At 59.1% G+C, this 23,258-nt stretch overlaps 2 protein-coding genes across 2 annotated transcripts; one reads left to right on the top strand and one right to left on the bottom strand.

The window, feature by feature from the left end:
- The first annotated feature begins 793 nt into the window (after window positions 1-793).
- Window positions 794-8,560, top strand: RELA (RELA proto-oncogene, NF-kB subunit). The gene is made up of 11 exons (XM_063092939.1): window positions 794-876; window positions 1,468-1,494; window positions 1,595-1,746; window positions 1,888-2,036; window positions 2,865-2,956; window positions 3,323-3,454; window positions 4,297-4,401; window positions 4,620-4,832; window positions 5,870-5,950; window positions 6,038-6,112; window positions 7,117-8,560. Exons 1-11 carry the CDS (start codon window positions 870-872, stop codon window positions 7,719-7,721), a joined length of 1,638 nt encoding a protein of 545 aa, XP_062949009.1. The 5' UTR covers window positions 794-869; the 3' UTR covers window positions 7,722-8,560.
- Window positions 8,561-11,785: 3,225 nt separating this feature from the next.
- On the bottom strand, window positions 11,786-23,107 carry SIPA1 (signal-induced proliferation-associated 1). The gene is made up of 16 exons (XM_063093578.1): window positions 23,050-23,107; window positions 19,908-20,684; window positions 19,184-19,311; window positions 18,922-19,098; window positions 16,638-16,812; window positions 16,125-16,228; window positions 15,693-15,850; window positions 15,001-15,610; window positions 14,368-14,642; window positions 13,266-13,484; window positions 13,052-13,163; window positions 12,859-12,967; window positions 12,675-12,776; window positions 12,533-12,587; window positions 12,233-12,311; window positions 11,786-12,142 (listed from the first exon to the last, which is right to left on the bottom strand). Exons 2-16 carry the CDS (start codon window positions 20,578-20,580, stop codon window positions 11,996-11,998), a joined length of 3,123 nt encoding a protein of 1,040 aa, XP_062949648.1. The 5' UTR covers window positions 20,581-20,684; window positions 23,050-23,107; the 3' UTR covers window positions 11,786-11,995.
- Between the last annotated feature and the right edge of the window lie 151 nt (window positions 23,108-23,258).

Genomic DNA, 23,258 nt, shown 5'->3' with positions numbered 1-23,258 from the left:
GTCCCGGACCTCCGGAGACACGAGCGGCAGCCTGCAGAGAGAAGGCTCTGGGGTCTATCCCCGAGCACCTCCCGCACCCATTACCCCGTAGGCCGGTAGTTTGGCCGCATCTTAAGCGGGCGCTTTAGCGGGAGAGGCGACGAGCCCCGTCCGTGCAGCAGGCTCCGCGAAGCTCCACGATCCAAGCACTGCCGGGTGGGGAGGTCCGGGCTCCCCTGTCCCCCAGCCGCATCCAGACTGGGGTGGGTGGGGGACTAAAGTGCTTCTGAGGCGCAACCACCAGAAGGCACCTTTAGCGATTAGGAAACCCGAGTGAAGTTCAGCCCCCCGATCCTCGCGGGCGCCGCGGGCCCGGGCCTTTCCCTGCGCAGCGCGGCCGACCGCAGCCTAGCGGCCCTGGCTGTGCTCCAGAGCGGGCCTCGGGTGACATCACCAAACTCCTCCGACCGGAGGGAGGGGCCCCGAAATCCCCTAAAAACATAGTGAGTAATCGGCGGGCCCGCCCTCCAGGCGGGGCCAGGACCGGGGAGCGAGCCGAGCCGCCGCCGCGCCAGCCCCGGGAGCGGCTTGCGAGCGGGAAGCCTCTTGGTCCCGGGCGCGGCGCGCACTTGTTCTCGGTCTCCGGAGGCGGCGGCGGCGGCGGCGGCGCGCACGGCTCTGCGTCCTCCGCGCGGCGCGCACTTGCTCCCGGCCCCCGCGCGGGAGACGGCGGCGGCGGCGGCGGCGCAGCGCGCAGGCGCGGCCGGATTCCGGGCAGTGACGCGGCGGCGGCGGGCGCGCGGCGCATTTCCGCCTCTGGCGAATGGCTCGACTGTAGCGCGCGCCGCGGGCCCAGCTGCGACCCCGGCCCCGCCCCCGGGACCCCGGCCATGGACGGTGAGGGCGCCCCTCCCAGCCCGCGGGGTGGCCGCGCCGGGGCCGCTGGGGACTCGGCGGGATCCCCCGCGTCGCCTTCCGCCCCTTCCTGCGCCGACGGGCGCTGCGCAGGGAGCGGCCGGCCGGATGGTGGCGCGGGGCGGGGCAGGAGATGAGGGGTCTGACTCAGTTTCCCCTCTGGGTGGAGGGAGGCTTGACTCAGTATCTTACCTGGGTAGGAGTGCAGGGTGAGCCTTGACTCAGTTTACCCCTACTGTCCATGGGGCCGCTCTGACTTAGTTTCCTTGTCAGAGGAGAATGTATCTGACTCAGTTTCCTCTCAGGATGGGTGGTTGGGACGGAGTGCCCTCCCGTAGTTTTCCTCATGAAAGTGGACCAGACCCTGACTCAGTTTCCCTCAGTGGAGGAAGGATTCCTTACCCAATTTCCCTCAAGAAACAGGTGTTTCTGGCTCCTATCCCCCCCCCTTAGTTTCATGGCAGGTTCTAGGGTGCAGGTCCTGCCTCAGTTTCCCTCGGAGGGAGGACGCGGGCCCTTCTGGTGAGGACGGGAAGTGGGCTTGGGCTGACCCTTGTCTCCCTCCCTTTTCAGACCTGTTCCCCCTCATCTTCCCCTCAGGTAAGTGGACCATCCTTCCTCAGTGGCTGGGGAGGGGCTCCCCAGGGGTAGGGGCAATGGGGGCAGCTGCCTGATGGGGGTCGCCCATGCCCCCCTGCAGAGCCAGCCCAGGCCTCCGGCCCCTATGTGGAGATCATCGAGCAGCCCAAGCAGCGGGGTATGCGCTTCCGCTACAAGTGCGAGGGTCGCTCAGCGGGCAGCATCCCGGGCGAGAGGAGCACAGACACCACCAAGACCCACCCTACCATCAAGGTAGCGCCGCCACCAGGGGTGGCGTAGGGGAAAGGACTGTGGGATTCCAGCAGGCTTGCCTTTGCGCCACCATACCCTCTGTATCTGGGAGTCAGGTTGGGAATTCCTAGGCCTCTAAAGCGCTATCTGCACTTTGGACAGATCAATGGCTACACAGGACCAGGGACAGTTCGCATCTCCCTTGTCACTAAGGACCCTCCTCACCGGCCTCATCCCCATGAGCTTGTGGGAAAGGACTGCCGGGATGGCTTCTATGAGGCTGAGCTCTGCCCGGACCGCTGCATCCACAGGTGGGAGACGTCTTGGAGAAAAAACCCAAATACTTAGGGGGTGAGGTGGGGGACAGGAGGCGGGGCAGTTGAGTAGCTGTTACAGTGTTACTCCTTTTGGGACACAGGGCAGAATTCCTCACTCCTTCCTCTGTCCCCAGCTCTGCAAGCAGACTTCTTTTGTCTTGAAATTTTCTGTTTCTGTGTCCACTCTGTAGCAAATGTAAGCTCCATAGGATAGGGATGGGTCCCTAATCACCTCTGAACCCCTGACCTGCATGCATGGCTGGAAGGGCATGTCACATCTGTTGTGTAAGGAAGGAAACCAGTGAACCAGCAGTCTCTCCTGGAGCTTACCAGTTGACAAAGACAGGCTGTAAATAAATATACAAATAAATAAACAAGATACTGTTTAGGGAGTAATAATTTCAGTGATGAAAATGAAACAGGCTAATAGGTTGGAAGGGCAGCCCAGGGTGAGGGAGGCGGGGGAGCTGGTCTCATTACTTTGGCTCGGGAGGTCAGGGAAGGCCCCTCCCAGTTAAGACTTGAATTCTGAGAAAGAGCAGAGAAGCATGGAAAGAACATTCCAAGCAGAACAACAACTGTAAAGGCCTTGAAGTGGGAATGAGTTTATTGCGTGTGGCGAACAGAAAGAGGCCCCTGTGGCTGAGGGTGGGGAGTGGCAAGGAGACTGGCAAGGGAGTGGGTTTCACTGCAGCACAGTGGGAAGCTGTCAGAGAGCTTTAAGCAGGGAGCAATTATCTGGGGGGTGAGGCAGACTGGGCAATGCAGGGGGGTCCAGACTCTGCTGGAGACAGTGGAACTGATGCCTGGGGGGTGCCTCAGCTTCCAGAATCTGGGGATCCAGTGTGTGAAGAAGCGGGACCTGGAGCAAGCCATCAGTCAGCGCATCCAGACCAACAACAACCCCTTCCAAGGTGAGGGGTGAGGGGGCGAAGACCTGAGCCTGCCTGCAGCCCCAACCTTCTGGCACCCTCCCCACGCCACCGTACCTGCATCTTTCCCTCATTGGCCAAGACTCACAGTACAGATGGAATCTTGTTGCCCATTATTCAGTATACACTCCCATTTTACCACTGGGAAACTGAGGCCCAGAGGGGGGACCTGTCATTCTGGGTCACAGTAGAGTTAGTGACGCGTCTAGAACCTTGTCTTCCTCTTCTTCCTCTAGGACTTGTACTGTTTCACATGCCTTTAACCAGCCCTCCCAGCCCAGAACTCCCCACCTCCCTCATTCCCCACACCTCAGCCCCAGCTCTGCTAACCACCTGTTTTTCTGGCAGTTCCCATAGAGGAGCAGCGTGGGGACTATGACCTGAATGCTGTACGGCTCTGCTTCCAGGTGACAGTGCGGGACCCATCGGGCAGGCCCCTCCGCCTGCCACCTGTCCTCTCTCATCCAATCTTTGATAACCGTGAGTGGCTGGGGAGCCGTGGGAAGGGGAGAGGGGAGAGGGGTGGGCCTGGGTAGGAGGAAGGGGGGTTGGGGTGGGCGTGGCCTGCGGGAGGCGCTCTGGCTTCATTCAATCATCCAGTAAATTTATCATCTCTTCTGTGCCCAGCTCTGTGCTAGCTGGGGAGACAGGGCAAAGAAGACCCAGAGCTGCCCTTGTGGTGTGGCTTTCAGGCTGGCAGGGAGTCTGATGGGAAATGGGCATTTTCGGTACCATGTGATGAAAGTGTGGTGTGCCCAGAAGTGTGCTAATGGCTGTAGGAAATGAACTCCCAGGAGGTAGATAATGTTAGAGAGAACTCCATGATGGAAGCTCCCAGAAAGCTCATGGTGAATTGGGCTGACATTGGTCAACTGTAGTCGTTAAGTAACCAGAAGGATGAATGAAAATAAAAGGGCCCTGGAGCCCCAAGGACAGGAAATCAGGATAATCTGAGGGTCAGGAGAGAAGAGTTCATTGCCAAGGTGAGTATGAACCAGGCCTTCAAGATTGCTTGGGTCAGGTGGAGAAAGAGAAGGTGAGATCAGATTGGTTCCCACTGGACCATAAGTTGCGTGAGGGCAGAGATGTTTAGGGTTTGTATGTTGCTGTATTCTTGCCTAGAACAGCCGTGAGCACTGTAAAGTTGCTGAATTGGTTGGGGTGAGGAGCCAATGGGAATGGTCTGGCTTTGGCTGCAGAGGTGTGGTCAGCAAGCTCCGGGCGACCCTGACTCTAGGTTGGGCAGGGGTGTTGCATCTCCTGCAGGCTACCCCAGGACCTCCGGTGGTTCAGGGCTTTCTTCTTTCTTCTCACACCCTCAGGTGCCCCCAACACTGCTGAGCTCAAGATTTGCCGAGTGAACCGAAACTCTGGGAGCTGCCTCGGTGGGGATGAGATCTTCCTGCTGTGTGACAAGGTGCAGAAAGGTACACACTAGGGGGCAGGGCTGGGCTCTTTGGAACAAGAGGTGAGGGGCAAGGTTGAGCAGAGATGGTGAGTGCCAGGTAACTGGTTTTAATACCCCCCAGTGCCTCTGGGACCTCAGGGGCAGCAGGGTGATGTATCTGAAGAGACACGCATCAGAAGTTGGAGTATAGACTGGGAAGAGGGGGGTTTAGACACGCTGCCATCCCATCTCCTGCAGAGGACATTGAGGTGTACTTCACGGGACCAGGCTGGGAGGCCCGAGGCTCCTTTTCACAAGCTGATGTGCACCGACAAGTGGCCATTGTGTTCCGGACCCCTCCCTACGCGGACCCCAGCCTGCAGGCTCCCGTGCGTGTCTCCATGCAGCTGCGGCGGCCTTCCGATCGGGAGCTCAGCGAGCCCATGGAATTCCAGTACCTGCCGGACACCGGTACACAGCTGGGAGGGCAGCAGCGGGGCTGGATGTCTGGGGCTGTAGTGGAGGGCCAACAGCTGGAGTCAGAGCTTGGGATTGACATGATATCCAAAATCCATTTCTCCACTCATTTAATAATAATGATACTCTAGACTTGACTGAGCTCCTACGACGTCTCCCCCTATTCCAGGCATTTCAGTGAATTACCTGATATTAATCTCTCAGGAACCTTTGAGGTAGGAGATAGTGTCTGACTTGTCTGAGCTCACATTGCTACTGAGTGGCAGTGTCAGCATTTGAACCCAGGCCATGTGGCTCCAGGGCCCTGTTGCCATACTGTGTGTTTCTTGTCACTAGCATACAACCCAGCCACGTTTTGGTCAAGGCTTTGAGTGCCCACTTGGTACCAGGTCACGTGCCAGGTATTGTGAATACAAAAATGGAAAAGACATGCTCCCTGTCCTTCAGAAGCTCAGTCACGTGAGGAAGATAAGCAAACAAAACAGACCTTAAGTCACAGGACAACATGCAAGACAGGTGTGTGCAAAGTGCCCTGAGAGCGCAGAGGCCAGCAGCATGGAGGTGGCGGCATTGCACTTGCAGAAGGACACAGAAGCGCATTCTCCAGGTGGCAGCCCAGCACCTGGAAGGGCAGGCTGTTGGCACGGGCACAGCCTCAGGGTGTCTTTGAGGTGGGGGCTGATGTCAGGCAGTGAGCGGCCCAGACAGAGGAGGCCATGTTAAGCTCAAGGCCTTCATCCCGGGTTTCATCCTGAAGGCAGTGGGGGGCCTCTAAAGGTTTCTAAGCAGAGAAGTGACCCGAGCAGATCCACATGGCCTTAGATGGGCATTGGAGGCCTTTTCAGAAAGCTGTGGGGTTCTTAGAATTGCTGAGTGTCACAGTGTCACACATTCCTTCTCATTGGCTGGGAAGGCGAGGAGAATGGGTCTTGGGAAAGCCTGGCTCCTGCCTTCCTCCTTAGGGCCCTTTGAGAGCGTTGGGGGGCTCAGCTGAGTTGAGTGAGTCCCACTTCTCCCTGTTACTTTCCCAGATGATCGTCACCGGATTGAGGAGAAACGCAAAAGGACATATGAGACCTTCAAGAGCATCATGAAGAAGAGTCCTTTCAATGGTGAGCTGGGGAGTGGGAGAGCCAGAGAGAAAGGTCGTGGGGGGGGCACCCCAGGAGCTGAGAACTGACCCAGCCCTTACCCTGCAGGACCCACTGACCCCCGGCCTCCATCCCGGCGCATTGCTGTGCCTTCCCGCAGTTCAACTTCTGTCCCCAAGCCAGGTAAGGATTTCCTTTGTCCCACTGAGACAGTGGGTTCAAATCTGTTCAGCCTGCAGTTGAGACACCTGCGAGGGAGAGGAGAAGAGGAATCAGCCTCACCAGCAGGTGTCTGAAGCCTGTTGTCTGTTGGGTTCATGTTTCTCAAGGGGGAAAGCCTGGTGACCTCTGTCAGGGTCATCTGGGGAGCAGTGGAGGTACAGATTCATGGGCCCCAATGCAGACCTCCTGAATTAGAGGCTTTGAAAGTGTGGCCCAGAAACGAGCAACTCCTTGGGGATGCTAAAACACAGTGAAGTCTGAGAATAGATACCTTGGGATATAGAAGTTAAAAAATGCACATTCTCTGCACTCAGCTCTCAGTTGAATTAGGGAAACAAAAAATTCACCTCTAAAGTAGCAGGATGAGGGCCGGCCCATGGCTCACTTGGGAGAGTGCGGTGCTGATAACACCAAGGCCATGGGTTCGGATCCCTATGTAGGGATGGCCGCTTAGCTCACTTGGGAGAGCGTAGTGCTGACAACACCAAGTCAAGGGTTAAGATCTCGTTACCAGTCATCTTTTTAAAAAATAAATAAATAAAATAATATAGCAGGATGTATGTGCTGGTGTATGGCTCAAAAAAGAGTGACAAAGTGCCCAGTTAAGGCCATTACTCACTGGTGCTCCATGGGCTCATACCCTCAGGACTTGGTTTTTCAGCTGTAAAGTGAGATCAGCTGATCTCTGAAAGTGTCCCTTCCTCTAAAAGCTGGGAGAGCTTTAAGAGGTCCGAGGTGAGAGAGCTTTGTGGGCTTGAGTAGTCAGGGAGGGCTCTAAGGAGGTGTGGCTAGACTGGACCCTACAGGCTGGGTCAGACTGGGTAAGAGGAAGAAGCCAGGGTGTTGCCAGTGACTCCATAGAAAGGGATTGATCCTAAGCACTATTGAGAGGGGCTGGGGTGCAGAGGATGGGATGGGTCTCTGGAGTTTTCTCTGACCCCCGCCTCTCTGTCTCTCTCCTCCAGCTCCCCAGCCCTACCCCTTTACGCCATCTCTCAGCACCATCAACTTTGATGAGTATTCGCCCATGGTATATTCTTCTGGGCAGATCCCAAGTCAGCCTTCGGGCTTGGCACCAGCCCCAGTCCTGGCCCAAACCCCAGCCCCTGGCCCAGTCCTGGCCCAGGTCCCGACCCCGGCCCCTGTCCTAGCTTCAGGCCCTCCTCAGGCTGTGGCTCCACCTGCCACCAAGAACCCCCAGGCTGGGGAAGGAACACTGTCAGAGGCCCTGCTGCAGCTGCAGTTTGATGCTGATGAAGACCTGGGAGCCCTGCTGGGCAATAGCACAGACCCAACCGTGTTCACGGACCTGGCATCTGTCGACAACTCTGAGTTTCAGCAGCTGCTAAACCAGGGTGTATCTATGGCCCCCCACACAGCTGAGCCCATGCTGATGGAGTACCCTGAGGCCATAACTCGCCTGGTGACAGGGTCCCAGAGGCCCCCTGACCCAGCTCCTGCCCCCCTTGGGGCCTCAGGGCTCCCCAACGGCCTCCTCTCAGGGGATGAAGACTTCTCCTCCATCGCAGACATGGACTTCTCAGCCCTTCTGAGTCAGATCAGCTCCTAAAGGGGTGATGCCTGCTCTGCCCAGGTACTGGGTTGCAGGGGATTGAAGCCCTCCCAAAGCACTTATGGATTCTGGGGGCTTGTTCTCCAACTGCCCCCAACTTTGGGTAATGTCTTCTGGGGGGTGGGAGCGCATTTTATTCTTTTATCAGCAGTATCTATATCTCTCTCTCTCTGGAGGTGCTTAAGCAGAAGCATTAACTTCTCTGGAAAGGGGGGACTGGGAGAACTCAAACTCTTTCTTCCTCTATCCTGATGGTTAGCTCCCTTCCCTCTATAAGGAACTCTGGAGCACCCATCCCCATCCTCCAGCTTCTAGTACTCTCCTAGAGAGAGGGGCGGGCTGGAGCTATGGCCTTTGAGGCCGCAAAGCCATATTATCAAGTGTCTTCCTCACATCATGGGTTCATTTACACCTTGATCCAGAATAATGCCCCTATTACCAACCCCTTCTCCATGGCGCTGGCATTGTCCTTGTGCTTAACACCAGCATTTGAGAGACTGGCCTTCCTGCCCTGCAGAGGTCTCTGCCAGCTCTTTCCTTGCTCAACTGTGGCTGAAAGGAACTGGTGGGACAGTACTGGCCCTCTCCTGGATCCAGAGAGGGTTTGTTCTGAGGCTTCCCTGTTTCCTGCTCCCTCTTTTCTCAAGTGCCTTAATAGTAGGGTGAGCACCAGGCAGACAACAAAAAGGAAAGAAAAAATAGGGTGAGTTGTTTGGAGAGTAGGAGGAGGGCAGGTTGGCAGCTCTCCAGTCAAGAGGCACAGTTTTAACTGAAGAATCAAAGCAATTGGACTCTTGCTCTTTCTACTCTGAACTAATAAATTTGTTGCCAAGCTGGCCAGAGATTTGCCTTTTTTCAGCAAACACTGAGTGCACACTTTGCTGGTCACGTCAGGCTGGACACTGGTGATTCAGAGTTGGATGAATATGTACACTCATCCGGGAGCCTGCAGACAGAGGATGCCCTTGGAACCCCCCCGTTACTATCCAGTGGATGAAAACAGGCAGCTACAGTGTGGCTTCCAGCGCAGTGAGAGCTCAGTGGGGCCCATTGGCTCTGGGGATAGAGCAGTTACAAGAGTCTTCACAGAGGCCCGATAGCTCCAGGTCTTAAATCAACAGAGGGTAGATCTCAAAGAGGGGCGAGCCAGCATTTGGAGGTGAGCCAGGTAAGAGAGACGATGTTGGAAAGATTCCATAGGGCCAGGCTGTAAACGATCAAGAATGCAGGGCTAAGAAGTTTGGGCTTTATCTCTTGGGTGGCCAAGGAAAAGCTTGCCTCTGTCTGGGAATGGGAGATGCCAGGTAAAGGTCTAGGCCTGCCCCACCTATGCGTTGATATCCTATCCGTTCCGAGATGAACGAAGAAATCTTAATCCACAGCCCCAGGAAGCCTGAACAAAGACCAGGCCCAATGGAGCTAGTGCTAAACGTACTTCCGGCTTGGTCGGGCCCATGCGCACGCGCTGCAGCGGAAGGCTCTGACCGGCTAGAGCCCGCCTACACGGGTGCGCACGCGCACAGAGCATTCAGCGACGGGGAGGCCAGGTAATAGCATTCAGGAAAATTCCTGCGCTGAGGCCGGTGGCGTCTCTCTTCTGGGCTTTGCACCCTTGCGGGAGGTGATGGCAGGGGCAAACGGGTTTTCGTTAGTAGGATGCGCTGCAAAAGTTAGCGAGTCCCCTGGGAACACAACAGGCCCTGGGTACAGACCCCCACCGACGGCGGCTGCGAGAGATGCTAGCGGGCGGCGCATGTTAGGGAACCGGAAGACGCTTGAGTCCAGATTCCGTGGGGCCTCTCGCTCGGGGGGCGGGGCTAGAGGCGTGGCCTGAAGCAAGGGTGACCCACTCATGGGCCGGGCCAAACGGAACTCCCGCCCGAGGGGCGGAGCCCGAAATGGTGGCCGGGTCAGGACCCGGGCGAACCTGCCTGGGGGCGGTGGGGGGAGGGTGGGGCTCGATAGAGCCGCGGAGCCGAAGGAGGGACCCGGCGGGGTGATAAGGCTCCTGACCCAGAGGAAGCCGACGGAGGAGCTGCACGCGATATCCCCAACCGGAGTTCCAAAGGGAAACGAGTGAGCCCAGATCCTCCAGCCCAGACCTCGTTCTTGGTTTTCCCGGTGTCCTGCAGTGACCCCCGGAAATCCTCTCACGGTCCTTCCCATACTCCCTAAGTGACTTCATAGTTCACCAGTCCAAATCTTTGTCTCCAACCCAGACTTTTTTTTTTTTTGGTGGCCGGTATGGGGAACCGAACGCTTGACCCTGGTGTTAGAAGGCTGCACTCTAACCAGCTGAGCTAACCGGCCAGCCCTCCAGCCCAGGTTTCTTAACCGCTGCACTCCAGCCCACTGGACATCTCCACCCTACGTCCCTCAGGCCTCTCAAACCAACACTGTTCCAAATGACCTCAGCCATCCCTGGCCTGCCCCTCCTTCCCTCTCCGTCTCAGCCATGGCCCTGCCACCCTCTAGGAGCTCCAGCCAGAAACGTGGCCACCACTGTGGATGCCACCTATTCTCTCCTAGCAACTCGCATCCAATCCCTCATGAGGTCTTGGCAAATCTGTCCACTTCTCTCCATCACCACTGCTATCACATAGTTTAGGTCACCACCACCTCCCACCGGGACTGCTGCTGCAGCCTCCTCCCTGGCTTCCCTGCAGCCAAAGGACTCACACCCAAATCTCATCCTGTCACTCTCCCTTTAAACATCTATCATCCACATGACCAGAACCCAATTTTCTGCAGACACACCCCCAGAGAGTGACCAGAGCCTTCTGCACTGCCCTGTGAGGGCTGCTCACTATAGTCCACAACAGGAAAAGCTGGGGCAGTGTTGACAACTGCTAATCTAGGATCTCCACTGCACCTGTCACAAGTCTGTACCATCCAGCTCCAGCTCCTGCTCCAGCGATCCTGGCTCCTACATGTGCTCTGACTCTAGTCCAATAAGCTGGTCCCACCAGGATACCTTTGAAACCTCTGCCTGCTGAACTCCTGCTCCACCTTCAAAACTCAGCCCTCACGGGGCCGGCCCGTGGCTCACTCGGGAGAGTGCGGTGCTAATAACACCAAGGCCCCGGGTTCGGATCCCATATACGGATGGCCGGTTCGCTCACTGGGTGAGCGTGGTGCTGACAACACCAAGTCAAGGGTTAAGATCCCCTTACCGGTCATCTTTAAAAAAAAAAAAAAAACTCAGCCCTCACATTACCTCCTCCATGAAGACTTCCTGTTCCCCTGACGCTCTGTTTCTCATCCTGCCATTGCCTAAGTAACAGGCCCAGAGCCTAGGTCTCAGCAGAGTGAGCTTCAACCAGCCTAGGGAAGGGGCTGGATGAGGCATGAGATGCTGAGCAAGTCAGTGCCCTGTTAGGGCCTCAGGGCCAGAAAACACAGGGTTTAGACAGAGTTCAAGTTTGGACCTCATGATGCCACTCATGGGAAAGACCCCATCTGGTGAGGAACAGAGGGATCATAGGCTGGTGAAGGGAGAAGTGGGTCAAGGGCCAATTTCCTCCCCAGGCAACTGAGGCAGAGAAGTTACCACCTCTGGAATTGGGCCCTGCAAGATATGGCCAGGTGGTTGAGGCAATACCGGGCTTGAGGGCTCAGAGACCAGAGTGGGGCCTGCACTGGGGGGCAGAGCTTTGTGAGGCAGAGCCTTGTGAGGCAAAGCCTGGTTCTCCTTGACCCCTAAGCACTGTCCCTCTCCTGTCCTATAGGTCCACTTTCTGTTCCCTTGCCCCTGACCTCAGCCCCTCAAGTTGGCTTCCAGGGCTTGGAGAACCAGGCAGGGTAGGTGTGGAGTGTGGCCACCTGCTTCCCAACAGAACCAAATAAATGTTTGTGGGAGAGAAGTCAAGGGGTCACCTAGCCTCAGAGACCTCTTAGTGAATGCCAGCCCTACCCTGAGCCAATGTTCCCAGGACCTGTGCTTCTAACTGGCCCTCGGAGCTTGGCTGAGACCTCTGGGGGCAAAACCCCTCCCCCTGTCATGTCTTAAACACATGTACAGACACAAAAAGCAGTGGCTTCTTTACTCCCTGAAGTCCCCTTTTCTCCACAGAATATTTACAAACAGGGACGATGTAGGGGCAACTCTGCCACCAAATAATGGGCTGGGGAGTGGGGGCAGTGCTAAGATGCGCCTCTGCGCGGGGAGAGAATTCCTGAGGAGGGCTGAGGGCCCCGTGTGACCCAGGTGCCCTGATGGGCCATGCAGTTTGAGGCAGGCCCATAGCCAGACAGAGGCTGGCACAGCCAGCTCAGGCCAGGTCGGTGGTGGGCGAGCCCAGCTGCTTGGAGGCCAGCAGCAGGCGGGTGGCTGCGCTCTCCGATTCAGCCTGGAGCCGCCGGTTGTTGTGCCTCAGGCTCCGCACCTCCTCTTCCAGAGCTGCCCTGTCTGCCCTCTCCTGGGGGTGGGGGGAGACAGGAGTCAGAGCAGCTGGCCCTTTGCTGGGGTAGCCCTGTGACTCCCCACCAACCCCAGCCCACCCCCTCACCTTCTGCAGGTCCTCCTGCAGCTTCCTGAGCATGGACTCCAAGTGACAGACCTTCTCTGACAGGCTCCCAGGTTCTGGCCTGAGGACATGGGGGTCAGGACTCAGTGGGACCAGGACACAAGGCAGTGCCACAGGTTGGCTCCCAGACCCACCTGAGTGAGAGGGGGCCCAGCCCCTGTCTTCTCAGACTTAAGTGCATGTGGAAGCAGAACCTTGGATAATGCTCAGCTCCAGGGGACAGGCACAAAGAGTGGTCACACATGCATGATACAGGGGCTACATGAGGATGGGGAGCCTTACTCAGCATCAGACTTTGGAGTTCCCTTGGGGTCTCTTCTCTCTGGGATGGGCTGTCCTATGGGGACAGAGGGACTGTGTGGGCAGGTCGGAAAGAGAGAGAGCCCCATCCTGGCTCCTACCCTCAGCGCCCTGGTGGCCTCACCCTCTCGGGACAGTGACTCCAGAATAGTGTTGCAAGTGGAGGCGATCTCCGAGATGGACTGCCACTCGTCTTCCAGGGTCTCGCTGCCCGCCTCCGACATGACTGCGGGCAGAAGTGGGCTCAGCCAGGGGAGCCCGGAGCTGCCCTCCTGCTCCCTCCTGCACCTGCCTTGCTCCACACTCACTCTTGCTGATGGAGTTCCTCACAGACAAAGTTCGTGGCAGGATGGAGGTGCTCAGCTCTAGGGCCGGGTCCCCCTTGTCCTCCTTGTCCTCATGGCCATTGGGCCTGTCCTGGGGAGGAGAAGTGGATATGGATACAGTGACACCCACTGTCACCACTGTGCCATTGGGTTCCAGAGCCTTGTTTCTGCTCACCTCGGTGGAGGGTGTCTCCCTGCCAGCACCAGGAGCTGACGGCTTGGCTGTGGTGACCAGGAGGAGGTCTGGGGTGGTGTTGGGCAGGACTGGGGCCTCATCTGACAGGGAGCTGGGGAGAGGGGGGTGGCTCACTACTGGAAACTGCTTCCCCTGAGGCCTGCCTGTCCAGGCCTCACTGGGCTGGCGGAGAGGGGAGGCCAAGAGGGTGCACCTGCGGGATGATGGCGAGTTCTGGCTGTGCAAGAACTCAGTCCTCTCCTCGGCCAGATCCCCTGGCCCTGGAGGGCTGCCACCATCTTGCAGGCACAGGTGAAGTAGCTGCCTTGTGTTGGACAGTAGGCCCAACACTGGGGCCTCATCCTGCACTGGCTCTGGGGCACCCCGCCGGCTGGGCTCCTGCAGAGACAGCGTGTACAGCTCCGAAAAGCTCCTGGGGGAGAAGGGGTGGTGTCAGGCAGGACTCCCTAGTCCCCCAGTGCCATCCCCAGCTGCTGCCAGAGGCTCATTTCCAGGAGGAGGAGAGCTCCTCCAACTCCCTGACAATGAAAAATGTCTGCCTGGTTACTGGACATTTTTCCACACCTAGCTTAAAACCCCAGTGCTGCCTCCGTGTATCCTGGGCAAATCACTGTGAACAGCAATTTCTCCATTGGTGAAATGGGGATAAAAGTGCTGCCAGAGGTTAAATAACAGCACAGGTAAATGGATCAGCATCCAAAAACTACTGCCTGAACCCAAATACGGCCTGTGCCTTTTTTTCTTTTTCTTCTTTTTAAACAGATATGCCAGTTTTTGACCTCCTGTGAGCTAAGAATGGTTTTTACATTTCTAACTAGTTGAAAAAAATCAAATGAATATTTCAAGACAAGTGCAAATTATATAAAACCCAATTTTCCACGTCCATAAACAAAATTGAGTGGAACACACCACACGTTCATTTACCTACAACTAGAGCTGAGTAGCTGCAGCAGAGACCAGATAGCCAAGACGGCCCAGAATATTTACTCTCTGGCCCTTTGCGGAAAGTCTGCCTGTACCTCGGTTAGCACGCGATATGCGGCGGGGCGGGGGAAGGCTAGTCGGGTGGGGTCTATTTGATGTTCGGGTAGTGGAAGCAACGTGTTTAACTGGTCCCATTCTAACACACGACAAAAAGTGCGGTTCAGAGAGGGGGAGCCACGGGGAGTTCTCTCAAGAAGGAAAGGCATCCACACGGGATTCCTGAGAGGACGCTGATGTACACACGGGAGCCTGGGCTGGGCGGGGGCCGGCTGCCCGGTCTTCCCACCCCCTGGCGTCCCCTGCACCCTGACCTGCGGGGCCGGCCGCTCTCGTCGGGGGGCAGGACGGTGACGCAGACCTTGGGCGCCGAGCGCAGCAGCTGGGCAGCGGCCTCGGGGCCGAGGCTGGGCAGCGTCCGGCCGCACACGCGCAGCAGGCGCGCCCCGGGCCGCAGTCCCGCCGTCTCGGCGAACGTGAAGCGCTCTACTTGCGTGATGAAGCCCTCGGCGTCCACCTCGAAGCCCAGGCGGCCTTGGCCGTCGCGGGGCAGCGCCAGCTCCCGGGTCTCGCAGCCGCGGCTCACCAGCTGCGGGGCGGGGCGGGGCGGGGCGTGGGCGGGGCTTCCCGAGGCGGGGCCGCACGAGCGCTGGCCCCCGGCCCCGCCCCAGGCCGTTCAGAACTTTCCAAACAGCCTGACCCCGCAAAGAGAGAATCGGCGCCCGCCCGACAGATGAGGACCTGAGGCTCCGAGACCAGCAGTCGCTTCCCGAGGGCCCCCAGTCCCAGCTTTGCCAAGCTTCCAGGCTGGCTTTGTCCCCCTCGACTTTCAGCGGGGCAGCGGGTTCCAAAGCAGGCTCCGCCCCCGGCGCGCCGAGGGACCCGGGTGGCCTGTGTGCTGGCATCCAGCCTTACCCCCAGGCCTCCCGTTTCACACCCAGGCTCACCTGCAGGCGCCCCACGACCTCGCCCACGGCTTGGCCCGGGGGCCCGTCGAGCCGCAGCGTAATCGCCTCCCCGCGGCCGTGGTACAGATCGAGCTGCTGCTCGGAGAAGGTCCAGGCCAGCACGTCGCGGCAGGCGCAGTTGAAGACTACGCGGCCGTCGCGGGGCGCCACCAGCACAAGAGCCTCGGCCGAGATGCCCAGCAGGCAGGGCACCTCGGCGCTGTCAGGGCCGCCTGCCTCGGCGCCGGCCGCGACCCGCGCCCCGGGCGCCGCGCGCACTCCCCACACCAGCGAGCCCGCAGCCTGCAGCTCGGCGCCGGGTCCCCGAGGAGGTGCCCGGCGCCTCCCGCCCAGGGAGGGCAGGCCGAAGCGCGAGGCCGAGTCCAGCGACGTAGTGGTCACCTCGTTGGTGGCCAAGTCCTGCAGGTACTGCTGGCGCGTACGCGTGGCCATGGCGTGGAACTGGCGTGCATGGCCCGCCGCCTGCTCGCCATTGAGCGCCTTGGCCAGCAGGAAGGCCCGGAAGTCGGCGTTGGCAGGGAAGGGGCCTCCGCCAGGGGGCAGAGCTGGCCCGAAGGCTGGGGTGTCCTGGGTGCGGCTCACGGCCACCCTGCGGGGAGGGAGGCGGTAGTGAGTAGGGAGGATCCAGGACACCGTGCCCATGGGAGACCTGGGACAACCCGGGCACCCACCTGTAGGAGGTGTGCGGGGTGCAGGGTTCATGCACGCGCACCACTAGGAACACGTGCTGGAAGTGTGAACGGATGGTCGTGGGGCAGAAGGGCTTGCTGCCAGGCTCCTGGAATACTATGGTTACAATGTCGTTGCCAATGTGGCGCTTGCGCAGAAGCTGGGGGTTAAATGGTGGGGGATGTGAGTGCACCGCCTGTCTCCTCCTCAAACCTCTCCTCATTCAGGCAGGGCAAAGCCTGGGCACCAGTGGCTCCCCACCTGCCCATGGAGAAGGCCTGGGTTGTTCCTCTTTGGGAAGGGGCCACTAGAGGGGAGGGTTGTTAGGGGTCAACAGAGCTCAGGCCAAGGTTCAAATATTGCCACCTATGCAGCACCCTCCAGGGTTCCCCAGAAGTCCTTGGCCACCCCCCCATCCTAAGCCCCCCACACACCTGCTGCTGGTTATTAGGGGTGTAAGGCAGCATCGTGGACACATGAAACATGATCTCATGGTCTCGGTACGTCGTGTAGACAGAATGTGTGCCCGTGGAATCCGCTGTGGCCAGGAAGTTGGGGACACAGAGGGAGAGCAAAGGGAATGTGAGTGGCTTGAACCTGCCATCCCTGACTGCACCCAGGAGCCTCCGTGCCTCAAACAGCAGGGGGACAACCCCTTCATGTCACCAGCCAGTGCCCAGGCCACGAGGTCTAAGGACCTCAGCCTTAACTGCCCCAACAGGCTACAGCCCCACCAGGGCAAAGGGAGATCGAGGATGAGGGTGTTGAGACAGAATGAAGGCAGCTTGGCCTTTGCAGCCCTGAATCAGGTCCACAGCCTACACAGAGAACTCTCCAGCTCCCAGCCCAGGACAATGTGGAAAAAGGAATGACAAAGGCGGCTCTCACCACAGAAGTCTGCCCTTCAGCATGAGTCTTCCCCACCCCTCCAGCACCCCGGGCCTCACTTTTGGTGTCCAGCTGGGCCCGGTAACTCTCAAAGCCTTTGAGCCGCACCACGTCACCCAGCAGGGTGAGGAACTGCGTGAAGGCCGCTCCTGCCTCCTGGTTGTTGTACATCTCCTCCTCGGAGCCCTGGCCTGCCCGGCAGTACAGGATGCCCACCTTGCGCTGGAAGCTCAGCTGGGGGGACAGTGGGGAAGGGGAAGGCAAAAGGCATAGGCCTCAGTCCCCCACCAGCTGCACTCCTGCCACGTCGTGGGGAATGGACGGGACACTGGCCCGGGGGTGAGCTGCCTGATTCTGTGGCCCTGAGCACCATCCCTCTCTGAGCCACTTCTGTGTCCTGGCCTCTCAAGTGGGGCAGTCTGTGTTGCTCCTAGTACTCAGGAGGGTGGAGGAGGTCACAGGTGGGAAGGGATCAGAGGAGGTTGGTTCTCATGCGACAATCGAGGAGGTGATTCACAGAAAGGACCCCATGCACAGTGTACTTGCTGCCAATAAATGTTCCCATTGTCATCCTTATCTCAAGGCCAGATTGTCCTACCGTCTGTCGAAACTGAGGCACCCCCAGCCCAGTCTCTGGAGGCCTTGAGCCATGCACCACCTCTGCTCCAGTTTCTCTGCCCTCTCCGCTCCTGGCTCCTTTCCTCTGACCCCATTAAAACAACCCTGGGTTCCTGTCCAGCTCTTACCTCCCTTCTTCATAGCTAAGCTTGTCTACACTCACAGTCCCTGCTTCAATTTCATTCCTCCCAACCCCCTGCAGCCCCAATTCTACCCCAGCTTCTACACCCCAACTTCCCTACAAGCCCACAGATATGGCTTCATCCTGGAACACTCTTGGCCACAGCTGGCACTGGGGACAAGTGGAACCTCACCTTGCCTGAGGCCCCAGGGACCCCACCCTCTTCTGCCTGGGCCTCTTCTCCACCTGTGCTCCGCCCCTTCAGTGGCCACCTCCATGAGGTGACATCTCCATCTCTGCCTCCAGCCCAGACCCTTCTCCCAAACTCCAGGTTCCTGGATGTCCTTCCAGCACCTCGGCACCTCACCTCCTTGCTGTGACTCTCCCACCTTGCCCTTTCTCCATAAAAGTGCTACTCCCAGGGGCCAATAAGCTGGGGAATCTCAACACTCCCCATCTTTCAGTCAGTCACAAGGGCTACACCACCCCTGGACTGTCACCTTCTCTTCACCTCCACCATCATCGCCATAACGTCTAGCTTGGACAATTGCAACAGCCTTTGGCTTGGCCTCCCTGCCCCTCCAGTCTCGTCCCCACGCTGCAGCCAGACGGCCACTGTACCTCTCAGATCTGCTCTGAATCTTTCCACAGCTTCTTAGTACCCACGGGGCCAAATGCAAGCCTCTCCGCTTCCCCTCCCCCACAAGCCTAACTCCAGCCACACTGAACTTCCTAAATGTGATATACTTTCAGTCTCTAAGCCTTCGCACAAATTGTTCATTCTGCCCAGAAAGCCCAGAAAACACTTATCCTGGCTTGAGCTCTTGCGTTTCCACCATGATGTAAAACCCTGTTCCCTGGACAAGGAAGGGTTGTCAGCACTCCTTTGTGCCCATAGAGCCCTCAACTTTCCCCGTTCACTGTTATCCCGCTCCTATATTTCCACAATTGTCTGTGGGTCTTTCTCCCCCACACAGCTGTGAGCTATTCAAAGAAAGCACCTGGCCTGGACCTGTCCCAAGCATCCAGTCTTGGGCCTGGCACCAAGAAGATGTGAGAAATGTTTGTTGAATAACAGATGAATTGAGTGATACAGAGCAGGAGAATCAGGGCCAGTGGGAAGCTTTCAGCACAGGGTAGGGAAGGACTTCCAACTGGCCTGTCTGTCTCGAAGTGGAACAGGCAGCTTCAGAAAGGAGTGACACCCCACAGTGAGAGGAGACCAAGCAGGGGCGCAAGGCAAATTGGCCAGGAATGATGAGGGAATTGCAGGAGCAGCACAGTTAGATCAGGGCTTTTAGGGCTGTAAGGTACATATGTGTCATCTTCAGATCTTTTTAAAATGCACACTCTGATTCACTAGGGGTGGGGCCCCAGAATCTGCATTTCTAACAAACCCAGATGATGTGGATGCTGCTGGTCTACAGATCTTCCTTTGAGAAGCAAGGCTCCAGATGACCTCTGATGCCTTCTCTCTGAAAAGCCAGCTCTCTTGGGGTCACCTCCCAGCCCAGGGTCAGAGTCAAGGTTAGGGGGTTGGGAGCTGGGCAGGCCAGGTTCAGACAGGATCTAGCCATAAGGCTGGGGACTCACGGGCCACTCACCACTTGCTCATCCAGTGTAAGCAGAGTGCGTGGCACCTTGGGGGAGGCTGAGCCCAGGCGCAGGCACATCGGGCTCAGTCGCGGCGCCACGGACTCCAGAAGCTTCCTCGGGGACAAGCCTCGCGGGGGACCCGGCGGCAGCGCGTCCTCTGAGATGGTGCCTCGGAGGGTCCGGAGCTGAGGAGGGAGGGTAGGGGCGCTCAAGATCTATACGGACCGTGGAGGAGGCAACCCACGGCCTGACCCCATGATCCCAGCCCACCTGCGTGGTCCGCACGATGATGCGGTAGCTGTGCAAGGTGCCGCCTCCACTGCCTTCCTTCTCCTCCCGCCGCAGGCTCACTGCCACCGGGCCCAGCACCTCATCCATCCCGAAGAAGTTCTGGTGTTCTGGGGAGACCTGGCAGTGGATGATCGGTTCCCCCTCCCGCAGCCCCACCCTCGCTCGACCACGCCCATCACTAAGACCTGCCCTAGGCCCCTTCTCATCACCCAGTGTAGACGCTAGACTAAGTCCCGCCCCCCGTGGCTCCACCCACATCACACCTTGCTCCAGACCAGGAGGCCAATGCCTCCCTACTCCCAGGCCTAGATCCTGCCCTGGCCCTGCCCGCTATGCCCATATTCTTCCTTCCATGTCTTGGGGTTGTCTCTTCGCAGAAATGGTGAGATCAAGCGTCCCAGGTGCAGGGCTTTCAGGCCTGAGTATTCACAACAGAAATACATATAGGAAATCTCTCCCCAGCCCGGAGGGTTGTGAGGATGAACCAAACAGAGGCAGAGGGGCATGCCGTGGATGCCAGGGAGGACCAGGGGCTGGCCTTAAGGAGGTAGTTAAAAGTGGACCTAGTAGCTTCTGATTCTTTCTATGGCCAGAGACTTTACAGAAAAAGGACAGTTCATGAGCCCTACTGCGTGCACTGCAGATGACAGGAACCTCTGCCCTCAACCCACTCTCGCCCCGTCAAGGCCTGCCTTCCCCTCACCTTTGCCATAGAAGTACTTGCGATAGTAGCCAGCACCCAGGTCTGCGTGCTCCAGGTTGTAGGCTGAGGTTCGGTTCTGTGGCTCCTCCAGGATGGACACAGCCGCATTGGGCAGGGCAGGGGGCACAGGTGGGGAAACTGTTCCACCCAGGCCCAGCTCACCCTCACCCCCAAGCTCGCTCACAAAGCCAGGCGCCCCAAGCAGCAGGTCTGAGCTGGTAGCCTGGTCCTCAGCTGAAGCCGGGGTCCCAGAGCTGACCTCTGTGCGTCCCCCTGTCCCCCGTGGCCTTGGAGCCCAATCAAAGAGCAGGCTCTGCACATCATAGTGGGCAAACCATCGGGGCTCAAGTACTGGCGGGAAGGTGGGCTCTGGTTCCTCAGCTGGCAGCCCCAGCAGTGCCAGCGGGTCAGTGAAGAGCCGGGTGGAAGGCAGAGAGGGGCGGCTGGTCTCCTCATGGCTGTGAGCACGGGCACGGGGGCTGGCTGGTGTGGGGGGCCGGGCCTCGCCTGCATCGCTCCCACTGCGCAGGAGCGGGCTCCGGGCTGGCCTCGGCTCGAAGGTGTGTGGTGTCAGCGGGGGCCGTGCTGGCTGGCGCAGCTTTCGGGCAAAGAGGTCATCGGTGGGCGCGGGGGCCATGCCCCGCCGAGGGCTCCCCACACCGCCGGCCCACATGGGCGTGTTCTGTGGGCCTGACTCTCCGGGGGCCGGGCCGCATTGGCAGGCACAGGTGTTTGGTGCCCAGCCGGCAGGCCGAAGTTGCGGCAGCAGTTCCTACCCTGAAGGAGGAGGGGGCTGCTCAGAGGGGCCTGGGGCGAAAACAGGAACCTGGCCCCTAGCCTGGTCCTCCACCACCCGGGTTGGCTTCCGGCCCCCCTCCGAGACCATCAAAGCCGCTTCCGCTTTCCTGGCCACTTCCTCATCTGCCTAGGGCTGAGGTTTCCAGCCCCCTCCCCATCTTAGTGCTAGGCCAGGCCAGGGGCTGGGCTGTTGGGCCTTGGCCCTGAGGGTCCTGGAGACTGGGCAACCCTGGGGCTGCCAGGGTCCCCCAATTCCCATCCACACACCTTGGCTTTGGCCTGGCCCAGTGTGAAAGTCCCTACCAAGGCCTGACCCAAGTGGACAGACAACTCATCTTGGCTGGGACGGGAAACCCATGGGGCCACCGGTGTCTGGGTCCTGCCCACTTGACAAAGGGAGGACGTCCTGTCCCCAGAGACCTTCCTCTCTGCCCCTACCACTTCCTCCAGGGTCCCTGAGGAGCCAAGCACCCACAGGCCTGGTCCCAATGCCCTGGCCCTTAGAGCCTTGATACCTCAGGGACACAGGGGTTCCCAGGGAGTGGCAGCGGGGCAGCAGGAATGGCAAGAGGACTTCCTTCGGCACAGGAAGTGGTCACAACTCTGGGCCTAGCCCCCTGCCCAGCCTCCACATCCTGAGGAAGGTGCTGGGGTCACACTAGCTCCATCATGAGACTCAAGTCACCCTGGCCTGAAGTACAGGCCAGGGCCCACCCTCTTGCAGACTGCTGTGTCCATTCCTGGTACAAGAGTGAGTCATGCTGACTAGGCCCCTTTACTAGAACTGGGACCCATGGGGACCTCTGCCTACCTGGTCTCAGTGATGTGGACAGGGAGGTCTGAACCCTGTGTGACAGAAAGTCAAACAGGTCCAGATAAGGAGATGCTCTTGCCTGAAGTGATTCCATGTCAGAGCTACGATTTGAACCTGGGTCTGTCAACCTCCATGGCCTAAACAGAGCTGCACCTACCCACTACTGTTCCTATGTGCGTAGGTGTGGGGCGGGTGGGGGGTTGGGCTGAGACTCAAGGTCTCACAGGATGTAAGACAGAGACACCTAAGGCCCCAGGGACCTGCTAAGTGCGGAAATGTGGCGAGGCCAGGAGTGGGTGCAAAAGGTAGTGTGATAACATGCAGGGGAGTCACCCCAAGTTCGTGAACCCTGGGTGGAGTGGGCAGCTTGGGCTGGAACCTGGGGACCCTCCACTGGGGGTGCAGGCATCTGCTGGTGGGTCTTCGTGCATGATCCAGTGACATCACGTGGGGATGGCCAAAAGGGGGTGACGGGAGGAGCTCTGTGCACCCCTCAGCTGGGGCCTCCAGAACTGAGTGAGGCCTGCAAAGCTCAGCCTGCTTCCTACCTTGGTTTTTCCTAGGACAAGCTCTGATGCTGCCCTTGAGCCTGTTTACTCATCTCTAAGATGGGGTTAACTATTCCTGTCCCCTTCCAAGACTGCTGGGACATGGGAAGGAGGGTTAAGTGAGTGAAGCTAGCCATCTGTGTGCATGGCAGGTGCAGGCCCTGGTTCCATGTGCCAAGCTCAGGGCACTGCAGGCTTGGGCCTGGACTATGGTGTGTGAGCGGGGGCGAGAAGGCATGAGGGGGTCTGTGCAGGCCCCTGCTCCGTGTGGGCCGAGCTCTGTGCATGTGTGAGCACCCAGCCCATGGGCTGCCTCTGGCTCTGGCCCAATGCTGGGCTCTAGCCCTGCCTTGGAGGGCTCTGCCCTCAACCCTGCAGCTTCACACAGGGTCCATTGAGGCTGGGACATTCCTCGGGGCCTGTGTCACTGGTGGGGGGGAGGGGATCGGCCCCGCCCCCACAGATCCGGAAGGCCTGGCTGCCCCAAGAGGAGGTGCTGGACGCCTCCCAGCACATCTGGAGGTCATGACCCCATTTCTGCTGCCAGGGGGCACGACAGATGTTTCCTCCCCGGCCAGCCCAGGGACTGGGGGAAGGTGTGTAAAGGCTAGGGGAGGAGGCCGTCCAGGGAAAAGGGGAGTCCCAGAATAGGGGGAGCCCCAAACACACTCAGCAGCAGGGGCAGTGGCGTGCGGCCAGCGCCGCCAAAAGGAGTCGGAAGCAGCCGTGTCCACTCACCGGCTCACCAGCCGGGCTAAGCCGTCGCGCAGAGAAGAGAGTGGAGGCCGCCCGCCGGAGACAGGGGACTGGATATGTTGACTCAGGACTGAGCTGGAACCCGGAGGAAGGTCGGGAGGGTGCAGGCGGCGAATGCGGCGAGGTCCCCCCTCCCACACACACACCACCCGGACCCATGGCCAGGTCACCTTCTCCCCTGTCCGGCCCGACCGTGGTGCCCCCCGCACCCTGCTCCCACCGGTACCTCTGGGGCTCCCGCCCAGCCGTCTCCTCCCGCGCCGGGGTCCCGCCGCCTGCTCTCCCGCTACTGCTCCCGGCGCTGGCTCCGCCCGGGGGCGGGGCCGCGGCAGAGGAGGCGGGGCCGGCCGGGAGCTGGCGGCGGCGGGAAGTGCAGCCAGCGGGCGGGGACTCCGGGCCGGCGGTGGTCAGCCCTGCGCGCAATCCGAAGCCAGG

This window comes from Cynocephalus volans, chromosome 4, assembly GCF_027409185.1.
Source record: "Cynocephalus volans isolate mCynVol1 chromosome 4, mCynVol1.pri, whole genome shotgun sequence".
In the NCBI taxonomy this organism is placed as follows: domain Eukaryota; kingdom Metazoa; phylum Chordata; class Mammalia; order Dermoptera; family Cynocephalidae; genus Cynocephalus; species Cynocephalus volans.
The sequence above is the reverse complement of the archived record's forward strand: the minus strand, read 5'-3'. Positions and strand labels throughout refer to the sequence as shown.